We start from the raw sequence: 24,510 nt of genomic DNA, 5'->3' as shown, positions 1-24,510 counted from the left end.
AAATCTGATCAGTTTTTAATAAGATCAGAATTGATATTAGACTACTTAATCGGTTTTGTTAATGAGAAAATGAAATTGTGTTGTTTGCATTTTATCCAAGATGGGTGTCATATTGGGTAAATCTCATCAATACTTGAACAAATGCAAAATTAGAGCTTCTTTATCATGAAACAAGATGTAATTCTTGAAGAAGATGCCATTTCTTTTTTTCTTTTTTTTTTTTTTTAAGACAAGAGTCTTTCTCTTGTCACCCAGGCTGGAGTGCAATGGTGCGATTTTGGCTCACTGCAACCTTCACCTTCTGGGTTCAAGCAATTCTCCTGCCTCAGCCTCCCGAGTAGCTGGGATTACAGGCGCCCGCCACCATACCCAGCTAATTTTTGTATTTTTAGTAGAGATGGGGTTTCACCATGTTGGCCAGGCTCCTCTGGAGCTCCTGACCTCAGGCAATCTGCCTGCCTCAGCCTCCCAAAATTCAAGGAGTACAGATGTGAGCAACCACGCCTGGCCTCCATTTCTTTTTTGTAGTCTGTAATAAACAGCTGCTATCATTGCAGACTTGCTGTTTAGGCACTTAGGAATTTTTCACTAGAAGGCATGTAAATAAAGACCATGGGCATTTGTAATGAATTTAGCGTTCATTCTTTGACTATATGACTGTCCCCAGAGCTGTAACTTTATTGAATTTTTTAGAAGCCATTTAGCTAGCAACTGAGCCTAACCAGCCACTCACCATCATTATTCAGTGCTCTTTTATTATTGTCTATTCCTCCTCCAACTTGGCTACACTCACAAAGTGATAAAAACTTGCATTTGTTTTCTTTCCTTTTCAGAGACAGCGTCTTGCTTTGTTGCTCAGGCTACAGTACAGTGACATGATCATGGTTCACTGTAGCCTCAAACTCCTGGGCTCAAGCGGTTCTCTCACTTCAGTCTCCCAAGTAGCTGGGACTACAGACATGTGCCACCATGTCCAGCTAATTTTTTATCATAGAGACGGGATCTTGCCACGTTGCTCCAACTGGGCTCAAAACTCCTGACCTCAAGTGATCCTCCTGCCTCAGCCTCCCAAAGTGCTGGGATTACAGGCAGGCATGACCACCTGTGCCCAGCCCCCTATTATTATTATTTTAAATAATAGCTTTATTAAAATATTCACATACCATTCACTTTATTTATTGAAATCTGCAATTCAGTAGGTTTTAGAATATTCACAGAGCTGTGCATCGATCACCACAGTCACTTTTAGAACCTTTCATTACCCTATAGAGAAATCCATACCCCTCAGCCACTACCTCCTACTCTCCCCACCTACCTTCGCCCCCAGCCTTAGGCAACCATTGATTAATTTTTTGTCACTATAGATTTGCCTAATCTGGACAAATAGAATTGTACAATATGTGATCTTTTGTGGCTTTTTTTCCCTCTTAGCTTTCAAAGTTCCTTTATGTCATAGTGTGTATCAATATTTCATCCCTTCTATGGCAGTATTCCATGGTAGAGACACACTGCATTTTGTTTATCTGTTCATCAGTTGGTGGATATTTGGGTTGTTTCCATGTATTCCATGTATTGGTCATTATGAATAATGCTGCTATGAAGATTGTTGTACAAGTTTTTGTGTGGACATATATTTTTATTTTTCTGGGATATATGCCTAGGAGTGAAATTGTTGCATTATAGGATGACTGTACATTTAGCCTTTTGAGAAACTGCCAGACTGTTTTCTAACGTGGCTACACCAGTTGGGTGCAATGGCTCACACCTGTAATCCCAGCTACTCAGGAGGCTCAGCTAGGAGGATGGCTTGAGCCCATGAATTCAAGACCAGCCTGGACAAGATAGTGAAACCCTGTCTTGATTTTTTAAAAATCCAATTAAAATGACAAGAAAAGAAATACCCAAACAAAATGGTTACACAATTTTATGTTCCCACCAGTAATGTATGTGGGTTCCAATTCCTCCACATCTTCACTGACATTTTTTTTTTCTAGATAGGGGCTTGCTCTGTCTCTCAGGCCGCAGTGCAATGATGCCATCACAGTTCACTGCAGCCTTGACCTCCCAGGCACAAGTGATTCTCTCATCTCAGCCTCCTGAGTAGCTGAAAATTACAGGTGTACGCCACCATGCCTGGCTAATTTTTATATTTTTCTGTAGTGGTGGGATTTTACCATGTTGCCCAGGCTGGTCTCATACTCCTGGCCTCAAGTGATCTGCCCGCCTCAGCCTCCCTAAGTTCTGGAATTACAGGCTGCCACCATGCCCGGCCTTCACCATTTGCCATTATCTGTTTTTTTTTTTCTTCCTTTATACCTTAAAGCAGTATAAGAACAAGTGTCTTCAATTATAGGAAACAGTATAATCCCAGGGCATTGGGAGGCTAAGACAGGAAGATGTCTAGATGCCAGGAGTTTTTTTTTGTTGTTGTTGTTTTGTTTTTGTTATTGTTGTTGTCGTTTTTGACAGAGTCTTGCTCTGTCACCTAGGGTGGAGTGCAGTGATGGGGTCCACTGCAACCTCCACCTCCCAGGTTCAAGTGATTCTCCTGCCTCAGCCTCCCGAGTAGGTGAGACTACAGGTACACGCCACTACTGCCCAGCTAATTTTTGTATTTTTGATAGAGTCAGAGTTTCACCATGTTGGCCAGGCTGGTCTCGAACTCCAGACTTCAGGTGATTTGCCTGCCTTAGCTTCCCAAAGTGCTGGGATTACAAGCATGAGCCACCATGCCCAGCCTGATGCCAGGAGTTTTAGACTAGCCTGGGCAACATAGCAAGACCTTGTCTCTACAGAATATTTAAAAATTAGCCAAATGTGGTGGTGCCTGTGTATAGTCTCTCTCCCTCTCTCTCTTTCTTTTTTCTTTCTAACTTTTTGTGACATGGTCTGGCTCTGTCACCCAGGCTGAAGTGCAGTGGTGTGATCATGGCTCACTGCAGCCTGAAACTCCTGGGATCAAGTGATCAATCCTCCCACCTCATCCTACCAAGTAGTAGGGACCACAGGTGTATGCCACCCAGGTCTTGCTATGTTGTCCAGGCTGGTCTTGAGCTCCTGGCCTCAAGCAATCCTCTCACCTTGGCCCCCCACAGTGCAAGGATTACAGGTATGAGCCACCATGCCTGGCCCCTACCCTGCCTACTGAGAACCAAAAGAAGGACCCAAATTCTCCTTAGCTCAACTCGAGCCATTTTCTGATTGCTTCATCAGCAAGGAGCTGGTTATTGGGCTGTCCAGGCCTCCCAAGCAGCACAGAAATGAGGTGAAGGAGTTTTCCTGTTGCTCCACTCTGTAAGGAGTTGGAGGGTGATGTTTACTCGTTTGCAGAGAGAGATGCCTTGTAGGCACCTCAGGATGGAGAGGACCCTGATTCCATTGTCCTTTTTTTCTTCAGAAACAGGACCTTGCCCTGTCACTCAGGATGGAGTTCAGTGGTCCTATCATGGCTCATTATAGCCTCAAACTCCCAGGCTCAAGCAATCCTGCCATGTCAGCCTTCCCGTAGCTGGGACTACAGGTAAGCATCGTGACACTCAGTGAATTTTGTTTTTATTTTGTTGTAGAGATGGGACCTCAGTATGTTGCCACGGCTGACCTTGAACTCCTGCACTCAAGGGATTTTCCTGCCCTGGCCTCCCAAAGTATTGGTATTACAGGCATGAGCCATTGTGCCCACCGTCTCTGGTTCTTAACCTTCTGCCTCCCTCTTCCAGTTTTAAAGAATGCTTGTAATTACATGGGCTCTCCTAGATACTCCAGGATAATCTTGTTTTAAGGTCAGCTGATGAGCAACATTAATTTTATCTGCACTCTTAATTCCCCTTTCCTATGTAATTGTGCTGTGTAACATAGGACATGAGCAATTGGTGGTGGTGGGGGTTATTACTTTGGCCACCACAGTAACTATTTTATGCCAGGTACTCAGCTAAGCACTGGTGAATTAAGCATGAATAACACACACTCCCTAATTTTCATCCATTCATGGGAGGAGCACTTCACCTGCCATGCTCCTGAGAATCTCGGGAGTCAAAGAAGTCTTCTATGAGGAGGTGATGCCAAAGCGGACAAGTGACAGAGGAGTCGAAGTTAGCTAGGAAGAGAGTAGAGGTTTAAGGGGAAGCATATTATAAGCAGAGGATATTACCCACTTCAGAGACTCCCAGAGGAGAAAGTGTGTGTTCAAGGGGCAGATGAGGCTCAGTTGGACTCCATAGCACATGAAATGGAGAGGGGCAAGCAGTGAGGCTGCCTTGCAAGGCAGGGCAGAGCAGGGGCTGTTAAGGAGTTTGGACTTAATCCCTGAGGCAAGGAGAAGTGATGTAAATGGGGGAGTAACATGATGAGATTAATGGATTAGAGACATGGCTCAGGCTGCTATAGAGAAGGCACCAGGGAGAGCAGATGGCTCAATGGGTGTGCAGGAGACCTCTCCCTGAGTTTAGGGAGAGGTTTTTAAAACAGAAGAAGTTTGAGTAATTTAAATGATGATGGGAAGGAGCTAAAAGTGGGGGATAGGTTAAAGATACAGGAAAGTGGGAGGAAGAACTGACAAGTGAGGTTCCAGAGAGGGCAGGAGAAGAGGAGATTCCCATAGGGGGATTAACACTTTCTTTTCTTTTTTCTTTCTAAGACAGGGTCTCACGCTGTCACCCAGGCTGGAGTGCAGTGGCACAATCTTGGCTCACTGTAGTGTAGACTTCCCAGGCTCAAGGGATTTCTCCCACCCCAGACTCCCAAGTAGCTGGAACTATGGGTGTGCACCACCACCACACCTGGCTAATGTCTCTTTTTTTTGGTAGACACAGAGTCTCACTATTTAGCACTGATTGGTCTTCAACTCCTGGCCTCAAGCGATCCTCCTGCCTAGGCTTCCCAAATTGCTGGGATTACAGGCATGAGCCACAATGCCTGGCCTCTGCTAGTTCCGTATTCTCTAGAGTTGTCTTTACTTTGTGCTAGTGTGTCCCTCATTGTGCTGATCCTCTGTAAAAATTAATACCTTTTTTTTTTTTTTTTTGAGATGGAGTTTCACTCTTGTTGCCCAGGCTGGAGTGCAATGGCGCTATCTCAGCTCAGCGCAACCTCCACCTGCCGGGTTCAAGCTATTCTCCTGCCTCAGCCTCCGGAGTAGTTGGGATTACAGACATGTGCCACCATGCCCAGCTAATTTTGTATTTTTAGTAGAGATGGGGTTTCTCTGTGCTGGTCAGGCTGGTCTCGAACTCCTGACCTCAGGTGATCTGTCTGCCTTGGCCTCCCAAAGTGCTGGGATTACAGGCATGAGCCATTTTGCCTGGCCAAAATTAATACTTTTTATATTAAATTTACATATATATATATATATATATATATATATGTTTTTTCTTTTTGATACCAGGTCTCACACTGTCACCCAGGCTGGAGTACAGTAGCACAACCTCTGCTCACTGCAGCCTCCACCTGCCAGGCTCAAGCAATTCTCCTGCCTCAGCCTCCCGAGTAGCTGGGATTACAGGTAAGTGCCACCACACCCAGCTGATTTTTGTGTTTTTTGTAGAGACGAGGTTTCGCCATGTTTCCCAGACTGTTCTCAAACTCCTGAGCTCAAAGCAGTCCACCCACCTTGGCCTCCCAGAGTGCTGGGATTACAGGTGTGAGCCATCTTGTTCATTCTCGTTTAAACTTTTGAGTGGTTTGTGTCTCCTGATTGGACTCCTACAAATACAGAATTGATGCTAGGAAGGGTACCAGGAGATAGACGCACACAGATGGGATTTGGGAATAGGTTTGGTTATCCAAGGAGCAGTGCTGAGCTCCTTGCTAATGGGATATGGGATGCTGGTGATTTCCAGGAAGTGAGCTCACAATGACTCAAGCTGCCACATACTGTTGATTGTGAAATGCCAGTTGAAGCATATGTCCTGCGAGCCTAGGGGTGCTACAAATTGACCACTGCAGCAGTAAAGATGACTCTGAAGAATGGCGTGGGATGGATCCTTTCCAATGCACTTGAGCAGCGGTCTCCAACCACAGGGCCACAGAGCTGGAGGTGAGCAGCAGGCGAGTGAAGGGAAACTTCATCTGTATTTCTAGCCCCTCCCATCACTTGCATGACCACCTGAGCTCCATGTCCTGTCAGATCAGCAGCAGCATTAGATTCTCATAGGAGCACAAACTCTGTTGTGAAGTGTGCATGTGAGGGATCTAGGTTGTGTACTCCTTATGAGAATCTAATGCCTGATATTCTGTTACTGTCTCCCATCACCCCAGATGGACAGTCTAGTTGCAGGAAAACAAGCTGAGAGATCCCACTGAGTCTACGTTATAGTGAGTTGTAGAATCATTTCATTATATATTACTATGTAGTAATAATAGAAATAAAGTGCACAATATATGTAATGCACTTGAATCATCCTGAAATTATTCCCTCACTCCCAGTCTGTGGAAAAATTGTCTTCCACACATTCACTCTGTTTTTTGGTAGAGGCAGGGTCTTAATATATTGCCCAGGCTGATCTCAAACTCCTGGCCTCAAGTAATATACCTCTCTCAGCCTCCCAAAGTGCTGAGATTACAGGCATAAGCCACCACCCTCAACCAAGACTTTCTTAAACCAAATAAAAATTAAGTGAGATTACTTGAGCCCAGGTGGTCAAGGCTGCAGTGAGCCTGATTACACCACTGCACTCCAGCCTAGGTGACAGAATGAGACTGTCTCAAAAAATAAAATAAAATACAAATTAACCCTTTATGACATTCCCAGTAACTTCCTAAGTGCTCCCCACAAGTCTTTGAATTCTGTTTAATTTTCACATAACATTTAAGACATTTAAGAACTTATGTCTGTGTGTGTCATCCCTTTATGTCAAAAGATGTCTTTTTGTCACTTCCAGCTGGATCTACCATGAAGGGCTTCTAAATCCAGGAAGAGAGACTGACTGGGCAACATGTTATTCAGGTACAAAAAGATTTGGACTGTAACTTAAAAATGATCAAATAATAGTGCATGCATCAAGTGCAATGGGAAGCTCTTCTGGAGAGTGAGAGAAGCTTCCAGTTAAGGTGACATTGAAGCCAAGTCCTGAAAGATGAGGAAGAGTTGTATGAGAGTGGGGAGGGAAGGGGGAGGTGGAGGGATGGGGAATGGGCTGGGATGGGATAGCGCAAACTGCCCGGGAAGGGAAACCAGCACTGTACACACCTGAACAACGAAGATGGCATATTTTGTTCAGGGAATGGTGAATTAAGTGTGGCAGGAATGCTTTGTAGACACAGTAATTTGCTTGTATGGAATTTTACCTGAGAGACCTCATTGCAGTTTCTGATTTTTTGATGTCTTCATCCATCACTGTCCTTGTCAAATAGTTTGGAACAGGTATAATGATCACAATAACCCCAAGCATAATATTTCATTAATTCTCACAGAATCACATGTAGGTGCCACAGTTATCCCCATTTTATGAATGGAGTGATGAAAACCTTAGGAATAATGAATGATTTGCGCAGGCTCACCTGGATATTAAGACTGAGTCAAATGTTGGGTCTAGTCTGACTTTAATGTTTGCTTTGTTCATGAGCACCACATATTGCCTCTCCTTTGCAGTTAAGCAGGTAGGTGACAGAAAAGCCCATGTTTGTCTCTACTCACACACTTCCGACTGAATGTATGTATGGAGTTTCTACACCAAATTCTTCAGTGCTCTGGATATTAACTGGGTATCCCATGACTTTATTCTGACACTACCTGGAGTTAGCACAGACCCCACAAGTTAGGGGCTCAGTCCCACGAGGCCATCCTCACTTCAGATGCCAATGGCAAGTCCTAAGTTGTCACCATACTTTTGACCAACCTGTTACCAATCGGGGGTTCCCATAACTGTCTTCTTGGGTTTAATAATTTGCTAGAACAGTTTATGGAACTCAGAAAAACAGTTTATTTTCTTTTTTTCTGAGAGAGAGGGTCTTATTTTGTTGCCCAGGCTGGTGTGCAATGTTGCAGTCATAGCTCATTGCAGCCTTGATTGTCTGGGTTCCAGTGGTTCTCCCACCTCAGCCTCCCTAGTAGCTGAGACTACATGCCTGCACCACCACATCTGGCTAGTTTCTTTTATTTTTTGTATAGATGGGGTCTTGTTGTGTTGGCCAGGCTGGCCACAAATTCCTGGTCTCAAGTGATCCTCCCACCTCAGCCTCTGAAAGTGCTGGGATTACAGATGTGAGCCACCACATCTGGCCAGTTCATTTCCTATTACTGGTTCATTGTGAAGGATACATCTCAGAAACAGTCAATGAAAGAGACGTGCATGCTGGATGCAGTGGCTCATGCCTGTAATCTCAGCACTTTGGGAGGCCAAGGGGGGAGGATCGCTGAAACTCAGGAGTTTGAGACCAGCCTGGGCAACATGGTGAAAACCTGTCTCTATAAAAAATTAAAAAATAATAATAATAACCGGTGTGGTGGTGTGCACCTAGAGTTCCAACTACTAGGGAAGCTGAGATGAGAGGATACCTTGAGCTGGGGACTGGGGAGGCTTAGGTTACAGTAAGCTGAGATTGTGCCACTGCACTCCAGCTTGGACAAAAGAGCCTGATCCTGTCTCAAAAAAAAGAAAGATACCCAGGGCAAGTTAAGTTCGGAGGGGCACAGAGCTCCCATGCCCTCTGTTGAACATGCGACCCTCCCAGCATCTCCTGTGTCCAGCAACCCTGAAAGCTCCGCAAACCCCTTTCAGGGTGTTTATGGAGGCTTTATTATGCAAGCATGATTGATAAAATCTTTGGCTGTTGGTGATTAAGTCAGTCTCCAGCCCCTCTTCCCCCTGGAGTTCAGTGCATGAGGCTGAAAGTTCCAAGCCTCTTACCATGTGGTTGCATGGTAATCAGCCCTCCTCTTGAAGAAATTTAGGAGCTTGCAGTCACCCAGTCATCTCAACAACATCCCCAAATGCATTCTTACCATGCTGGAGATCCCAAAGTTCTTAGAGGCTCTTGTGTTAGAAACCTGGGACCAAGACCAAATATGAAAACAAAAGATGTTCCTGTCACATCTATCACTGAGGTCTTTGTAAGAGCTTTAGAAGCTCTGTGCCAGGAACCAGGGACAGAGATTAAATATATATTTCTTTTCTTTTTTTTGAGACAGAATCTCCTGTGTCATCCAGGCTGGAGTGCAGTGATGTGATCATAGCTCACTATAGCTTTGGCCTCCTGAGATCAAGCAATCCTCCCATCTCAACCTCCCAAGTAGCTAGGACTACACATGCATGTCACCCATGCCCAGCTCATTTTTGTAGAGTCGGAGTTTCACCATGGTGGCCAGGTTGGCCATGTTGGCCAGATGGGGTCTTCTTTTGTTGCCCAGGCTGGCCACAAATTCCTGGGCTCAAGTGATCCTCCCACCTCGTCCTTGTAGAGATGAGATTTAGTTATGTCGTCCAGGCTGATCTCAAACTCCTGGGCTAAATCGATTGTCTCACCTCAGCCTCTCAAGTAGCTGGGACTACAGGCGCATACCACCGTGTCGGGCTAATATTTATTTTTATTTTTTTCTGGGGGGGGCGGTCTCACTGTGTTTTTCATGCTAGTTTCAAACTTCGGGCCTCAAGTGTTCCTCCTGCCTTGACCTCCCAAAGTGTTGGGATTCTGGGTGGGAGCCACCATGCCCAGCAATCACAAGGGTCTTTATAAAAGAAAGAGAGTAGGAGATTCAGAATTGGAGCAGGAGATGTGGTGATGAAAGCAGAGGTAAGAGAGGGAGATTTGAAGATGCTTCACCTCTGGCTTTGAAGATGGAGTCAGGGGCCATGATCCAAGGAATGAGGGTGGCTTCTAGAAGCTGGAAAAGCCAGGGGAACATATGAGAGTCTCCAGAAGGAATGCAGCCCTGCTGACACCTTGACTTTAGCCTTAATAGACCTAGTTTGGGTTTCTGGCCCCTAGAACTGTAAGATGGTAGATTTGTGGTGTTTTAAGCTACTAAATGTAGGAAACTGCAAACTATGTTGCAGCAGCAAGAAGAAATGAACATGAAGCCAGGCATGATGGCTCATGCCGGTAATCCCAGCACTTTAGGAATTTAGGCAGGAGGATCACTTGAGGCCAGGAGTTCAAGACCAATCTGGGCAACATAGTAAGACCTTGTGTCTATAAAAAATGAAAAAACTGGCCAGGTGTGGTGGCTCACACCTGTAATTCCAGCACTTTGGGAGGCCGAAGCGGGCAGATTACCTGAGGCCAGGAGTTCGAGACCAGCCTGGCCAACATTGTGAAACCCCGGCTCTACTAAAAATACAAAAATTAGCTGGGCGTGGTGGCACGCACCTGTAATCCCAGCTACTTGGAAGGCTGAGGCAGGAGAATCACTTGAATCTGGGAGGTGGAGGTTGCAGTGAGCCGGGATCGCACCGTTACACTACAGCCTGGGCAAGAAGAGTGAAACTCTGTCTCAAAATAAAATAAAATAAAATACTAAAAAATTTAGCCAGGCATGGTGGCATGAACCTGGAGTCCCAGCTACTTGGGAGGCTGAGGTGGGAGGATCGCTTGAGCCTGGAAATTTGAGGTTGCAGTGAGCTGTGATTTCGCCACTGCACTCCAGCCTTGGTGATGGTGAGATCTTGAAAAAAAAGAAAGAAGAAAGTAAAGAAAGAAGAAATGAGCATGGTGGGCATGGGGACAGATGGCAATGTTAAGTAGAATGGTCAGGGGTGGCCTCCTAAGTGAAAATTGAGTAAAGACTTGAAGGAGGGGAAGGAGGTGGCCAAGGTGCTGAGGGAAGAGGATTGTAGGCAGAAACAGTAGAATAAAGTGTCTGAGGTGTGTCTGAGGCTCTGGAAGGAGGCCCATGGAGCAGATGGAGAGAGGGAGAGAATTAGGGGAGGGAGCCAGGGAGTTGCTGGGTGGGGATCAGTACAGATCACATAAGCCCTGGTAGGTTATTGTTGGGGCTTTGGCTTTTACTGTGACTCAGATGTAAACTGCGGGAGGGTTCTGAGCAGAGAGGCGACATGATCTGTCTCCCGATTTAAAAGCAGTCTCTGGCTGCTGAGTTGAGAAAGACTGTGGGAAGATGTGATAGAAGCATGGGGGCCAAGCTTTGGCAACATCCAGGCGCGAGATGATGGTGGTCCTGACCAGGGTCATGGTGGTATTGAGAGATGGTCAGAGGGGAGAAGTAGGGGAGGAGGCCAGGGAGTTGCTGGGTGGGGATCTTTAGTACATGTCGAAGACAGTCAACAGGATTTCCTGACAGACTGGATATGGGGTGTGAGAGAAGGCAGGCGTCAAGGTTGAGTTTGATTGTTACTGAAATTATTAAGTAATTTTAAAAAACACTACTGCCTTTCCCAATCCTACCAAGTATGGGATGCTAGATTAAAGAAATCTCTTCAGGCTCATTGCAGTGGCTCATGCCTGTAGTCCCAGCTGTTTGGTAAGCAGAGGTGCGAGTATCTTTTAAGGGCAGGTGTTCAAGACCAGCCTGGACAACACAGCAAGATCTGCTCTTTACAAAAATATTTTTCAAAATTAAATAAATGTAGCTAGGCATGGTGATGTGTACTTGTAGTTTCAGCTACTCAGGAGGCTGAAGTGGGCAGATCTCTTGAGGTCAGGAGTTTGAGGCCAGCTTGGGCAACATAGCAAGACCCCTCACTCTACAAAAAAATTAAACAAATAACCAGGCATGGTGACACTCAACTGTACTACCAGCTACTGGGGAGCTGAGGCAGGAAGATGGCTTGAGCCCAGGAGGTCGAGGCTGCAGTGAGCTGTAAGTGCACAGCTGCACTCCAGTCTGGGTGACACAGCAGGACCTGTCTCACAATACAAATAAAAATACAAGTAAAATAATATCTCAAGTCAGAGCCTTTTGGCTCTGCAGCCCTTGCAACCCCTCAGCCGTGCAGTGGGGTTTGCATCCCTGGGAATGAGGAGACCCCTGCCCGGTGTTGTTGCCTGATTAATGAGTGTTTTAAAACATATATTAATTGGGGTGGGCGCGGTGGCTCACACCTGTAATCCCAGCAATTAGGGAGACCCAGGCGGGTGGATCACCTGAGGTCAAGAGTTCAAGACCAGACTTGCCAACATGGCGAAACTCCTTCTCTACTAAGAAAATACAATAATTAGCTGGACATGGTAGTGGGTGCCTGTAATCCCAGCTACTTGGGAGGCTGAGGTACGAGAATCGCTTGAACCTGCGGGGTGGAGGTTGCAATGAGCTGAGATTGCGCCACTTCACTCCAGCCTCGGCAAAAGAACAAGACTTTGTCTCAAAGAAAAAAAAAAGTATTATATCAACATGTAATGGTTTTATTATTAATATGTAATGAATATTAAATATTTTTAAAATCTTGTATTATATCAACATGTAATGGCTTTAATATGTGATGAATAATATTTAAAAAATTGTGTCTTATTTTCTAGTTTTAATATAATTATCTGCAGAAAGAAATAGTCTTAGAGATCTTCAACAAAGCTAAAAAATGTAAAGGGATGTTAGACCCCAAAAGATTGAGAATTTCTAGTTTAGAAATATTCAGAGTAAGCCACATACAACTTGCTACTTGAATTATTTTTTTTCTTTGCTTTTTATTTTAGGAGACGGGGTCTCACCCTGTCACCCAGGCTTGAGTACAGTAGTGCTATCACAGCTCACTGCAGCCTTGAACTCCTGGGCTAAGGATCCTCCTACCTGAGCCTCCTGAGTAGCTAGGACTGTAGGTATACATGACGATACTTGGCTAATTTTTAAATTGTTTTGTAGACATGGGGTCTCACTTTGTTGGCCAGGCTGGTGTCAAACTAATGGCCTCAAGTGACCCTTCCACCCCTGCCTCCCATCCTCGAGGTATGTGCCACCACAAGGAGCACTTGTTCAATTTTCTAAAAAAAAAATTTCTAAAGTAAGGCTGTGGGATGATGGCAGGAAGATAAAAACAGAAGAATAAGTTAAAATGACTTATTCACACATATTCTTTTGACAGCAAGAAGAACTTTTCGTATACACATTCCTTACAAACAAACAAAAGGCAGATAAACAATGTTGTATAGGAACTTCAACACACACTGTACAATATTCCCACTTTGCTGACATAAGTTATGGAAATTTCATGGTTTACTTGAGTGTCGCTACCAGTATTTTGCTTCTCTGATGATTTTTATCAACTTCCTCATCTGTTAACTTCTCTCCAAGGTATGTCATGTCACGACATACTGCCGCTGCACGAACATGGCCAGTGTCTTCCTATTCAACATGTAGAATGCTTTCCTAATTTCTCTTTTTACTGTCTGTCTTTGTGTTCTGCATTTTCCTTACTTTTATTGTCAGAAACTCCAGAAAGTCAATCGTACTAATTTATCACGATTTGCTTTATTAATTTATACTTTGCTTATATGGAATTTTGCCCAACAGACCTCATTACAGTTTCTAACCTGTTTTATTTTGTCTTTTTTTCTGAGACAGGGTCTCTCTCTGTTGTCCAAGGCTGGATTGTAGTAGCGCTATCGCAGCTGACTGCAGCCTCAACCTTCCAGGCTGAAGCGATCCTCCCACCTCAGCCTCCCACGTGGCTGAGACTACAGGTGCTTGCCACTATGCCCAACTAATATTTGGAATTTTCATATACGTGGATTCCAGAGGGGTGACAGCGAAACGTGAGTAAGCGTGGATTTTGGTATATGCAGAGATGGGGGGCTGGAACTAATTCTGTATACTGAGGGACGACGACTGTATATGTTTTTACAATTACGCTGTAGGATACATACTGTTGCATAGCCTTGAAAATAATAATTTTTAATTGAGTGGAATAATAATAATATTGATAAAAGTAGCAGCTGGCCAGGTGTGGTGGCTCACACTGGTAATCGCAACACTTTGGGAGGCTGAGGCAGGAGGATGGCTTGAGGCCAAGAGTTTGCGATAGGCCTTGGAAACAAAGGGGGAGTCACCATCCCTACAGAAAAACACATGAATTAGCCTAGTGTGGTGGCATGTTCCTGTAGTCCCAGCTACTTGGGAGGCTGAGGTGGGAGGATCACTTGAGCCCAGGGAGGCTGAGACTGCAGTAAGTCATGATCAGGCCTCTGCACTCCAGCCTGGGTGACAGAGCGAGACCCTGTCTCAAAACAACAAAAAAGTAGCAGCTAACATCAACTGACCTTTTATACCAGGTGCCTATTGATACCATAGTTTAATTTCTTATAACTGTTTCTTATTTCACTTACCAACTCTGTCTTCAGTTACTCCCAGATTTTTACTGTGTGTGTACAGATGACCTTTTGTTTAGATTGAATTGTCTCCCCAGAAGTAAGATTACTGTGAGTCATGGTGAATGGACATTCTCATTACCCTTGATGTAAATTGACAGGGTTTTGGGTGCCTCCCAGCTATAATCTTAGCACTTTGGGAGGCTAAGAGAGGAGGATTGCTTGAGGCCAAGAGTTGGAGGAGGCAGTATGGCAGTATGGTGAGACCCTGTCTCCATTATTTTAAAAAATTGACAGGCTTTACCCTGGAAGGCTTATACACAATTTAAACACCCCTCATAGTATAAGAAAGTGCCCATTTCACTGCACCTTTGCCAGCACAGGGTATTATAATTTAGTAAGTCATTTTTTGTTTGATTATTTTAAATAGACAAAAGACCTCATGTTACTTTACTTGTCACATTTCAACATCTTTCCTCAGCTTATTGGCTCTATTTCTTTTCTGTCTGTAAACGGTTGTTGCTGTGTTGGTCTTTGAGACAGGGTCTTGCTCTGTCACCAGGCTGGACTGTAGTGGCATAATCATGCCTCACTGCAGCCTTGACCTCCCAGGCTCAAACTTCAGCATTCCGAGTAGCTGGGACTACAAGTGTGCACCACCAGCCCCAGCTAACTTTTTTCTTTTTCTGGATAGAGACAGGGTCTCACTGTGTTGTCCAGACCGGTCTCTAGCTCCTGGCCTTAAGCAATCCTCCTGCATTAGCTTCTCAAATTACTGGAATTTCAGGCATGAGCCACCATGCCTGGCCTGGGCTTGTCCTGTATTCTCTAGAGTTCTCTTTACTTTGTGCTAGCCAATCTCTCATTATGCTGTTCACCTGTTATAATGAATAATTCTCTGTATTAAATTTTACCACTTAAAACTTTTGAGTGGTTTATGCTTCCTGATTGGACTCTGACTAATATGTTAGGAAGGGTCCCAGGAGATAAACCCACACAGATGGGATTTGGGCATAGGTTTGGTTTCCCAGGGGGCAGTGCTGAGCTCTTTGCCAGTGGGAAATGGGATGCTGGTGATTTCCAGTAGGTGACCTCACAGTGACTCAAGCTACCACTTACTGTTGATTGTGACGAAATGCCAGCTGAGGCACATTGCCTTGGGAGCTAAGTGGTTGCTGCCCTTGACCACTGTGAAGACTGGTGTGGGAAGGGTCGCTTTGGATGCACTTGAGCAGGGGTCCCCAACCCCTGAGCCATGGAGCCGCAAGGAGCCACACAGCAGGAGGTGAGCGGTGTCGAGTGAGGGAGTGAGGGAAGCTTCGTCTGTATTTACAGCCACTCCCCTTTGCTCACATTCCTGCCTGAGCTCCACCTTCTCAGATGAGCAGCAGCATTAGATTCTCATAGGAGAACGCACCCTGTTGTGAACCGTGCATGTGAGGGATCTAGGTTGCGCTGTCCTTATGAGAATCTAATACCTATTGATCTGTCACTTTCTCCCATCACGCTCAGGTGGGACCATCCAGTTGCAGGAAAACAAGCTTAACACACCCACTGATTCTACATTATGGTGAGTTCTATAATTATTTTATAATATATTACAGTGTAATAATGGAAATAAAGTGCCTAATAAATGCAAATGTGCTTACATCTTTTGGCCCAGCTCCTACCTCCCGGCAGCCTCTCCAGGCCCAGAACTTTCTCCAGTCAGCCTCTACAGACCAAGCTCATGACTCACAATGGCCTATTTAGGCCCATACCCTACGTCATGGCAGTCTCCACAGATGAGGCTACTGCCTCACAACAGCCTCCACAGGCACAGCTCCATCGTTACAATGGCCTCTTTAGACCCAGCTCCTGCCTCCCAGCCTTCTCTCCAGGCCCTGAGCTTTCTCAAGTCGACCTCACCAGGCCCAGCTCATGCTTCTTTGCAGCCTCTCTAGGCCCAGCTCCTGCATCTTGGTGGCCCCTCCAGGCCCAGCCTCTGCCTCCCGTCGGCCTCTACAGTCCCAACATCTGCCTCACAGCAGATTCTTCACGCCCAGCATCTGCCTCACTGTGGACCCCCCAAGCCAAGCTCCCAACCTTTCAGCAGCTTCTACACACCCAGCTCCTGCCACCCAGTGGCCTCTTTGGGCCAAGCTCATGCTTCACAAGGGCCTTTCCAGGCCCAACTTTTGTCTCATGGCAACCTTCCCTGGCCAGATTCCTGCCTGTCTCCCAGCAGCCTAGACAGGCCCAGGTCTTGCATCACACTGGCCTCTCTACATCCAGCTTATGCCTCATGGTGGCCTCTCCAGGCCCAACTCCTGTCCCAGGACGTCATCTCTGGGCCCAAAACTTACTCAAGTCAGACTCTCTAGTCCCAACTGCTGCCTCCTGGTGGCCTATGAAGGCCCAAAATCTCCTCAAGTTGACCTCTCCAGGCCCAGCTCCTGCCTCCTGTTAGCGTCTACAGGCTCAACCTCTGCCTCATGGGGGCTTCTCCAGGCCCACCTCTTCCTCTTGGCTGGGTCTACAGGCACAACTGCTGCCTCACAACAGCCTTTTTTGGCCCAGTTCCTGTCCAGCTCATGGCGGCCAATGTAGGCCCAAAACTTCCTCAAGTCAAACTCTCCAGGCCCACCTTCTGCTTCCTGGTGGCATGAACAGGCCCAGCTTTGACTTGAGAACAGCCTCTGCAGGCCCTGCTCTTGCCTCCCAGGGGCTTTTTCCAGGCCCAGCTCTTGCCTCATGGCAGCTGCCCCAGGCCAAATTTCTGCCCGCCTGCCAGCAGCCTCAACAGGCACAGCAACTCCCTCACAGTGGCCCATTTAGGCCCAACTCATGACTGTCGGGCCATTTCCAGGCCTAGTGCCTGCCTCGTGGCTGACTCTTGAAGCCCAAAACTTCCTCAAATCAGCCTTTTGCCCAACTTCTCTCTACTGTCGGACTCTACAGGCCAGCCTCTGCCTCACAGTGGACCCTCCAGACCCAGATGATGTCTCACTGTGGCATCCTCAGGCGAAGCTCCTGCCTTTCGGCAGCCTCTCCAGGCCCAGCTCCTCCTGCCTCCCAGTGGCCTCTTCTGGCCCAGCCCATCTCATGCCTCCCGGCGGCCTTCCCAAGCCCTGCTTTTGACTTTCGGTGGCCTCTGCAGGCCTCGACAAGGCCCAGCCTCCTGCCTCCCGAAGGCCTGCACAGGCCCAGCCTCTGCCTCACAGCGGACTCTCCACGCCCAGCTAGCTGTCGCCTCACTGCGGCCTCCCGAGTCCAAAGCTCCTGCCTCTTGGCCACTTCGGCAGGCCCAGCTCCCGCCTGCCAGTGGCCTCTTCAGGCTCATGGGGCTTATTCCTCACAACGGCCTTTCCAGGCCCAGTTTTTCCCTTCCGGCGGCCTCTCCGGGCCCAGAACCTCCTCAAGTCGGCCTCTCCAGACCCACTTGCACCCTCCGGGCGTCCTCTCCGGGCCCAGCTCTTCTTCCTGGTTGCGTCTCCAGGCCCGACTCCTGCCTCTCAACAACCTCTTTGGACTCAGTGCCTACCCATCTCCTGGCGGCCTTGGTCGGCCCACAGCTTCCTCAAGCCAAGCTCCCCAGGCCCAGGTCAGGCCTCACGGTGGCCTCTCCAGGATGAGCTCCTGCCCTCCGATGGCATCTCCAGGCCCCAAATGGTCTCCGGTCGGTGGGCTTCTCCACGCCAAGCTCGGGCCTCCCGGCAACCGCTGCAGGCCCAAGTTGTCCTGAAGTCGGCCTCTCCCGGCCCTGCCTCCCAGCAAGTAAGCAAGCTCTTTTGGCTCAACTCCTGCCCAGCTCCCAACTGCCTTTGTAGGCCCCGAACTTTCTCCAGCCAAGCTCTGAGGGCCCACTTCCTGCCTCCTGGTGGCCTGTACAGGCCCAGCAATGGTTGGAGAACAGCTTCTGCAGGCCCCGCCCTTGCCTCCCAGGGGCCTCTCCAGGCCCAGCTCTTGCCGCCACGGCGGCCTCCTGGGGCCAAGTCCCTGCCTGCCTCCCAGCAGCCCGCGTGCGGCCCAGCTCCTCCCTCACGGTGGCCTGTTGATGCCCAACTCATGCCTCTGGCACCCTGCCCAGAGGCGTGAGCCCCTGCCTCACACCGGCCCCTCCCACGCTGAGAGAGGTCAGCCTGAGCCCCTTGCCTCACACCGGCCCCTCCCACGCTGAGAGAGGTCAGCGTGAGCCCCTTGCCTCACACCGGCCCCTCCCACGCTGAGAGAGGTCAGCCTGAGCCCCTGTCTCAACAGGCCACCGTGAGGGAGTAGCAGGGTCGCATGCGGGCTGCTGGGAGGTAGGCAGGGACTTGGGCCCGGGAGGTCACGGTGGGGCGAGAGCTGGGCCTGGAGACTCCCCTGGGAGGCAACAGTGGGGTCTGCAGACGCCCGTCTCCAGCCGGAGCTGGGACTGTTCAGTCACTGGGAGAAGGGATGTGGGTCTGAAGAGCTTGGTTGCAGAAACTTCGGGGTCTACAAACGCAGGCGGGAGCTGAGCCAAAAGAGCTTGTTTGCTGGGAGGCGGGAGATGCAGCCAGGAGGAACAGCTGGGCCATGCGGGAGGCGGAGGCCAGGCCTCCTCAAGTTGGCCTCTCAGACCCACTTGCAGCCTCCCGGCGTCCTCTCCGGGCCCAGCTCTTCCTCCCGGCTGCATCTCCAGGCTGGACTCTGGGCCGACTCCAGGTCCCAACAACGTCTTTGGACTCAGCTCCTGCCCAGCTCCCAGCGGCCCTGGTAGGCCCACAACTTCCCTAAGCCAAGCTCCCTAGGCCCAGCTCAGGCCTCACGGTGGCCTCTCCAGGCTCAGCTCCTGCCCTCCGATGGCATCTGCAGGCCCCAAACGGCCTCCGGTCGGTGGGCTCCTCTAGGCCCAGCTTGGGCCTCCCGGCGGCCTCTGCAGGCCCAAGTCGTCCTCAAGTCGGCCTGGAAGTGGGCCTGGAAGAGCAGCAAGTCGGCCTCCCCGGGCCCAGCTCCGTCCTCTCGGCGGCCTCTCCAGGTGGAAAACTTCCTCGAGTCAGCCTCTCCAGGCCCAGCTCCTCCTGCCTCCCAGTGGCCTCTTTCAGCCCAGCCCAGCTCATGGCTCTCGGCGGCCTTCCCAGGCCCCGCTTTTGACTTTTGGCAGCCTCTTCAGGCGCAGAACTTGATCTCCAGTCCGCCTTTGCAGGCCCGGCCTCCTGCCTCTCGAAGGCCTGCACGGGCCCGGCCTCGGCCTCGGCCTCACAGCGGACTCTCCACGCCCAGCTAGCTCTCGCCTTACTGCGGCCTCCCCAGTCCAAAGCTCCTGCCTTTTGGCCACTTTGGCAGGTCCAGCTACTGCCTGCCAATGGCCTCTTTAGGCCCAGCTCATTCCTCACAACGGCCTTTCCAGGCCCCGTTTTTCCCTTCCGGCAGCCTCTTGGCCTCTAATTTGTTTATCTTTTGTGTATAAATCCCAAAATATTGAATTTTGGAATATTTCCACCATTATATATTTTGGTAGGTAATTTATTTGGAGTGAGTTTCTGCACCATGCCCGAATTTTTTATTTGATTTTCCTTATTATTTGGTGTTAAACAGGTTTAATGACGGTCATGGCAACTTTTTGGCACAATGAAAAATATCGCCCATGATCAACGTGTTCTGTTCTGGGGAAGGGGGCAAAGGCAGGGTGAATCACTTTCTTAAAAAGTATAGCTCAAGTTGGGAGTGCAGAGGGAATGGGGAGAAAACCCTCCCGCTGCCTGTGTCGAAGTGCAGGAGCCCCCACCCCCATACTCACCTGAGTCCAGCCCCTCTGGGGAAAGAAGGGGTGCATGAACTCCCCCTAGTCCACAGGCGCCTCCCTGTGGCCCAAGGCCCTCTTCACACTCCATCTTGTAGCCCCAGCAGGAGCTATTTTCCGAAAAGTGAAAAGCTCTGAAGGTCCCACAATTCATGGTATGTACAGGGGCTCGGAGGAGGGAAACTGCCCAGCTTTCCCCCCGGCACAGCTGCAGGGGTAGAGGGTATAGATAAGAGGAGCAGGCCTTGGCCAGGCGTGGTGGCTCACGCCTGTAATCCCAGCACTTTGGGAGGGGGAGGCAGGGAGATCACGATGTCAGGAGATCGAAATCAGCCTGGCCAAGATGATGAAGCCCCGTCTGTACTAAAAATACAAAAATTAGCCGGACGTGGTAGCGTGCACCTGTAATCCTAGCTACCCGGAAGGCTGAGGCAGGAGAATGGCGTGAACCCGGCGGGAAGAGGTTGCAGTGAGCCAAGATCGCACCACTGCACTCCAGCCTGGGTGACAGAGCAAGACTCGGTCTCAAAAAAAAAAAAAAAAAAAAAAAGGCAGGCCTTACTCCATCCCAAACTGAAAGGATTAAATGGCTTTACCTGGGAGAAGATAACCATCCTGCCCTCCATTGCTACCCCCACATACTTTCCATGTTCTCAGGGGGTACTGTGAGTCCTGGGATCTTTGGGGTTGTCCACCTGCCTGTGGTAGTTATGGAGACCCCCAGGTGTTGAGGCAGGGCTGGGGTGTCCCCTTCCAACCAGGCTGTCAAGGCCCCAACTCTGGGGCAGAGGCAGTGGCAGGGCAGCCAGGGTTGCGCCAGAGCCTGAGCAGGTTGAGGTGGGGTCAGGCAGGGCTGGGAGTCAGGGCAGGGGCAGCAGCAGTGGATCCGCTATGCACACATCATCTTCTCCAAGGTTTGTGTGCAGAACATCCTGCCCATGCTGCCCCAGCAGCTTCAGTTGGCACCTGCCCCAGTCCAGCCTCTGGGAACCATGCAGCAGCTCCCAGCGGCCCTGCACCCACCACCAGCATCCGTTTCACCTGCAGCTGAAGATCCGTGAGGTGCCCAGAAGATCATGCAGTCATCAGTCCCACGGAGCAGCCCGCGAGGCTGAGGCTTCTCCCACTGGACCGCCCCCCAACTGGCACCACTGCTGCCCCTGCCCCTACTCTCAGCCTCACGTGACTCTCGGGCAGAGGCAGTGGTGGGGCAGCCAGGGCAGCGTCAAGAGTCTGAGCCAGGTGAGGTGCGGTCAGGACCCCCACAGGGCTGGGAGTCAGGGCAGGGGCAGAACAAACCTTGGAGGGGAAGATGTGTGCATAGTGGGCCTGGAGGGCGGCTGTGGCCTAGTGGACGGGAAGAAGCAGTGGGCCTGGAGGAGCTGCTTGATCAGGGCCGGCACTGGTCGAGGGCACGTGCAGTGAAGAGGACAGCGCCTTCTCGGTCTCCGGTTCCCTGAGCCTGTCCTCGGCTTCTCCACCTGTACAGGCAAAGGGGAAGCTGTCCCCATCACACATGGCACAGTTGGGGGTGTCGGGCTTTGGACTGCAGCTGGAGCATCTTCTCATCTTGCATTTGGGCGTGGTGGGGTCCTCCAGTGTGGGATCCATGTCCGTGGGGTTCCCTCTGCCCCGACCCCGAAAGCCCCGTCAGTTTCTCTTCAGGCTCTGCCCCCCGGGTGGCTCAGCTCAGCTCCTGCCTAGGAAAGCCTTAGTGTTGGGAGGGACCCTGATGACTGAGGAGCCTGGTAGCTCCAGGTCGCCCACACTTTCAGGTCTCTTGCACCAGAAGGTGGCAGGATCCATTGGGAGGAAACAGGTCACCTTGGAAGGCATCCCTGGGCCCCCATCCCCCGGGGTAGGGGCCGTAGGGGGCCCGCTCTGCTGCCTTGACCAGACTCCTGGGCTTTGAAGGCTCCTGGGCCCAGTAAGAAGGAGGTGGGTGCCAAGGTTGAGGAGGAAGCATCTGAGTATGTGTAGGAGGAGGACAGGGTGGGACCATAGACTTTGCCAAAAGCTGCAGGTGGATCGGGGGACCCTGGGGGCTCAGGATCCAGCAAGGGGCGGCAGGAGTAAAGGAGGAAGGAATGACAGGTGCAAATACCTTCCCACCAAAACCCTTGTTGCCCTCTGGCTCCTCCCCAGAGTTGTCCCCACTCTCAGTCGGTCACCCACTCCTTGAACTTCAGATCGGTGTCAGTGGTGCTAAAGCCATCATCAGCAATGACATCATCACCCCTTCCTCCTCATGGATGACCGTGTGCTCCTCGTCACTCACTATGTCCTCACTGGCCATGTGCTGGGAATGAGCAGCTCAGGTGGGCAGCAGCAGGGCTGCCCACTGGTCACCTCCCTCACCAGGGGCTGCAAAGTGGCCTGGAGCTCCATACTGAGTAGAAGGCTTTGGGCCAGAGTATGATGCAGTGCCAGACACCACCTGTGTCATTTCCCGTAGTGCCTGACGGTCTATTTCCCTGCCGTCCAGGCTGTGTACGCCGCTGTGGGAGAAGGCTTGGGCCAGGCTGGGCCAGGTTCCCTGACTGTGTGCAGCCGTTCTGCCCCACAGAAGCTGCTTCTTGGTATCCAAGCTCTGGAGTGTTTGGGCTGCAACTGACAGGAGTTCAGAGGACACCCCAGGGGCCGTGGCAGTGACAGTGCCCGTCTCTGATATGCTCCGCTCCCACGAGCCCTTGTTACACTCCTGCTAGCCCCTGGCTTGTGGGCTTGGCTTCTGAGCTGGACTTCTTTCGGTCCTTGTTGCAAGTGGGCCACCTTCACCTGGAAGGCCAGGTCGTATTTCTGCATCTCATTGGGCCCCAGGGTGTACCACCGCTCGCTCAGCATCTGGCTGATGGTCTGGTTATCCTGGTTGGGGTGATCCTGGTGCGCCCTGCCAGGGCCTGGTGCCGCTTGCTGAAGATCATGACCGCCACTCATGGGCCACCGGATGTGGTCCTTGTCCCATTTGTTGGGGCTGCGTCCATCCTTCTCAGAAGATGAGTCCTGTTCCTTGCGCAGGGCACTGAGGGACTGGGCCTGACATCATCTGAGTGGTAGAGGCAACTGGGTGTCAGGAGACATGATGGAGAGGAAAGCATCATCATGGTCATTCTCTGTCTCACTGTCCAGCAGGGACTCCCCTGAGGGGCCCAGGGCTCCTCCTCCATGGCGGGAGGTGAGCTTTTACCAGGTTCCACCACCCCCAAAGTGTGTGGGGTTGCGGGCCCTGGGCTTTCAGGGCAGGTGGCTCCAGGGGGCCGCCCAGGGTCAACACTCCCTGTCCCACCTGGTGGACGCTCATGAGCAACAGCTGCCAACTTGGCAGGTTGTTTTCTCTGGTTGGAGGCCACTGAGTGACTGGCAGGTTGCTGGGTCTCGTGTGGCTGCAGGGAGGGGTGAGGAAGGGGATGGAGTACCAGGGGAACACGGCCGCAGAGTGACCTTCCACATTCCTCCACACGAACATGCTGATGCCACGGGAGGCCTCACTGAACGCAGGCCTGGGGGCCGAGTACTTGGTCCGGGCAGGGGGTTCCTGGCAGGGGCTCACACCTCCTCGCCCCCTCCTCAGCCAAGGTGGCTTGGGCCCAGAGAAGGGGAGGTTGGAGAGGAGCAGAAGGCCAGGCCTCAAGTTTTGTTTTTTTGTTTTGTTTTGTTTTTTGTTTTTGAAATGTAGTTTGACTCTTGTCACCCAGGCTGGAGTGCAGTGGCACGATCTCAGTGGCCTTCATACCTGGCTAATTTTTTGTATTTTTACTGGAGGTGGGGTTTTGCCATGTTGGCCAGGCTGGTCTTGACCTCCCGACCTCAGGTGATCCACCCACCTCAGCCTCCCAAAATGGGATTACAGGCATGAGCCACCGCTCCCAACTTCATTCATTTTTACTTGAAAAACTCCGTTAAGCATTTTTTTAAGGTAGACCTAGTGGTCCTGAATGCCCTCAGCTTTGTTTGTCGAGGAAACACGTTATTTCTTTTTTCTTTCTGAAGGACAGCTTTGTCAGACATAGTATTAGTTGCTGGCAGTTTCTTTCTTTCAGCACTTTGAATGTATTATTCGATTCTGTCCTGACCTGCAAAGTTTCTTTAACTTTTGACTATTTGATTATATTGTGACTTGGTGAGTATCTATTTGGTTTGAACCTCTTTAGGAATCTTTAAGCTTCATGGATTTAGATGTCTAAATCTTTCCCATGATTTAGGCAGTTTTCAGCCATTCTTTAAATAAGCTTTCTTCTCCTTTCTCTACTTTCCTTCTCAAACTCCCATAACCTGACAATGGTTTGCCTAATGGTGTCTTGTTGGCTTTCTTTTCTCTGTCTCTTTTCTTTTCTTTTTTTTTCTTTTTTTGAGACAGAGTCATGCTCTGTCACCCAGGCTGGAGTGTAATGTGTGGTCTCGGCTCACGTTGCACTCCAACCTCCGCCTCCTGGGTTCAAGCGATTCTCCTGCCTCAGCCTCCCAAGTAGCTGGGACTACAGGTGTGTGCCACCACACCCGGCTAATTTTTGTATTTTTAGTAGAGATGGGGCTTTGTCATGTTGGACAGGCTGGTCTTGAACTCCTGACCTCTT

The 24,510-nt window shown here is 49.8% G+C and overlaps 2 protein-coding genes and 1 pseudogene across 2 annotated transcripts in view; 2 read left to right on the top strand and 1 right to left on the bottom strand.

Annotated features, from left to right (window-relative positions):
- Positions 1-17,169, top strand: part of LOC117977638 (putative uncharacterized protein FLJ44672) — a 29,299-nt gene extending 12,130 nt beyond the window's left edge. Inside the window, exons 2-8 of the mRNA XM_055102844.2 lie at positions 3,398-3,520; positions 5,381-5,497; positions 5,835-6,031; positions 6,876-6,940; positions 13,448-13,638; positions 15,703-15,760; positions 15,854-17,169. Of these exons, the coding sequence (XP_054958819.2) occupies positions 15,758-15,760; positions 15,854-16,639 (789 nt within the window). The 5' untranslated portion in view covers positions 3,398-3,520; positions 5,381-5,497; positions 5,835-6,031; ... (1 more) ...; positions 13,448-13,638; positions 15,703-15,757 and the 3' untranslated portion in view covers positions 16,640-17,169. The remainder of the gene's footprint in view (positions 1-3,397; positions 3,521-5,380; positions 5,498-5,834; positions 6,032-6,875; positions 6,941-13,447; positions 13,639-15,702; positions 15,761-15,853) is intronic.
- A 669-nt stretch (positions 17,170-17,838) lies between these two features.
- Positions 17,839-19,662, top strand: LOC134729657 (uncharacterized). The gene is made up of 2 exons (XM_063600728.1): positions 17,839-18,164; positions 18,445-19,662. Exons 1-2 carry the CDS (start codon positions 17,839-17,841, stop codon positions 18,911-18,913), a joined length of 795 nt encoding a protein of 264 aa, XP_063456798.1. The 3' UTR covers positions 18,914-19,662.
- Positions 19,663-21,612: 1,950 nt separating this feature from the next.
- On the bottom strand, positions 21,613-24,140 carry LOC129394755 (protein capicua homolog; annotated as a pseudogene).
- Positions 24,141-24,510: the final 370 nt, after the last annotated feature.

This window comes from Pan paniscus, chromosome 20 (assembly GCF_029289425.2).
Source record: "Pan paniscus chromosome 20, NHGRI_mPanPan1-v2.0_pri, whole genome shotgun sequence".
Classification (NCBI taxonomy): Eukaryota; Metazoa; Chordata; class Mammalia; order Primates; family Hominidae; genus Pan; species Pan paniscus.
This window is presented reverse-complemented; position numbering and strand designations above follow the sequence as displayed.

Bases quoted from the DNA above. Each gene is read 5' to 3' on its own strand.
- LOC134729657 (XM_063600728.1), top strand. From the start codon at position 17,839: ATGGTCTCCGGTCGGTGGGCTTCTCCACGCCAAGCTCGGGCCTCCCGG. The intron at 18,165-18,444 runs GTCCCTGCCTGC...ACCGTGAGGGAG, and splicing joins CGGCGGCCTCCTGGGGCCAA to TAGCAGGGTCGCATGCGGGC.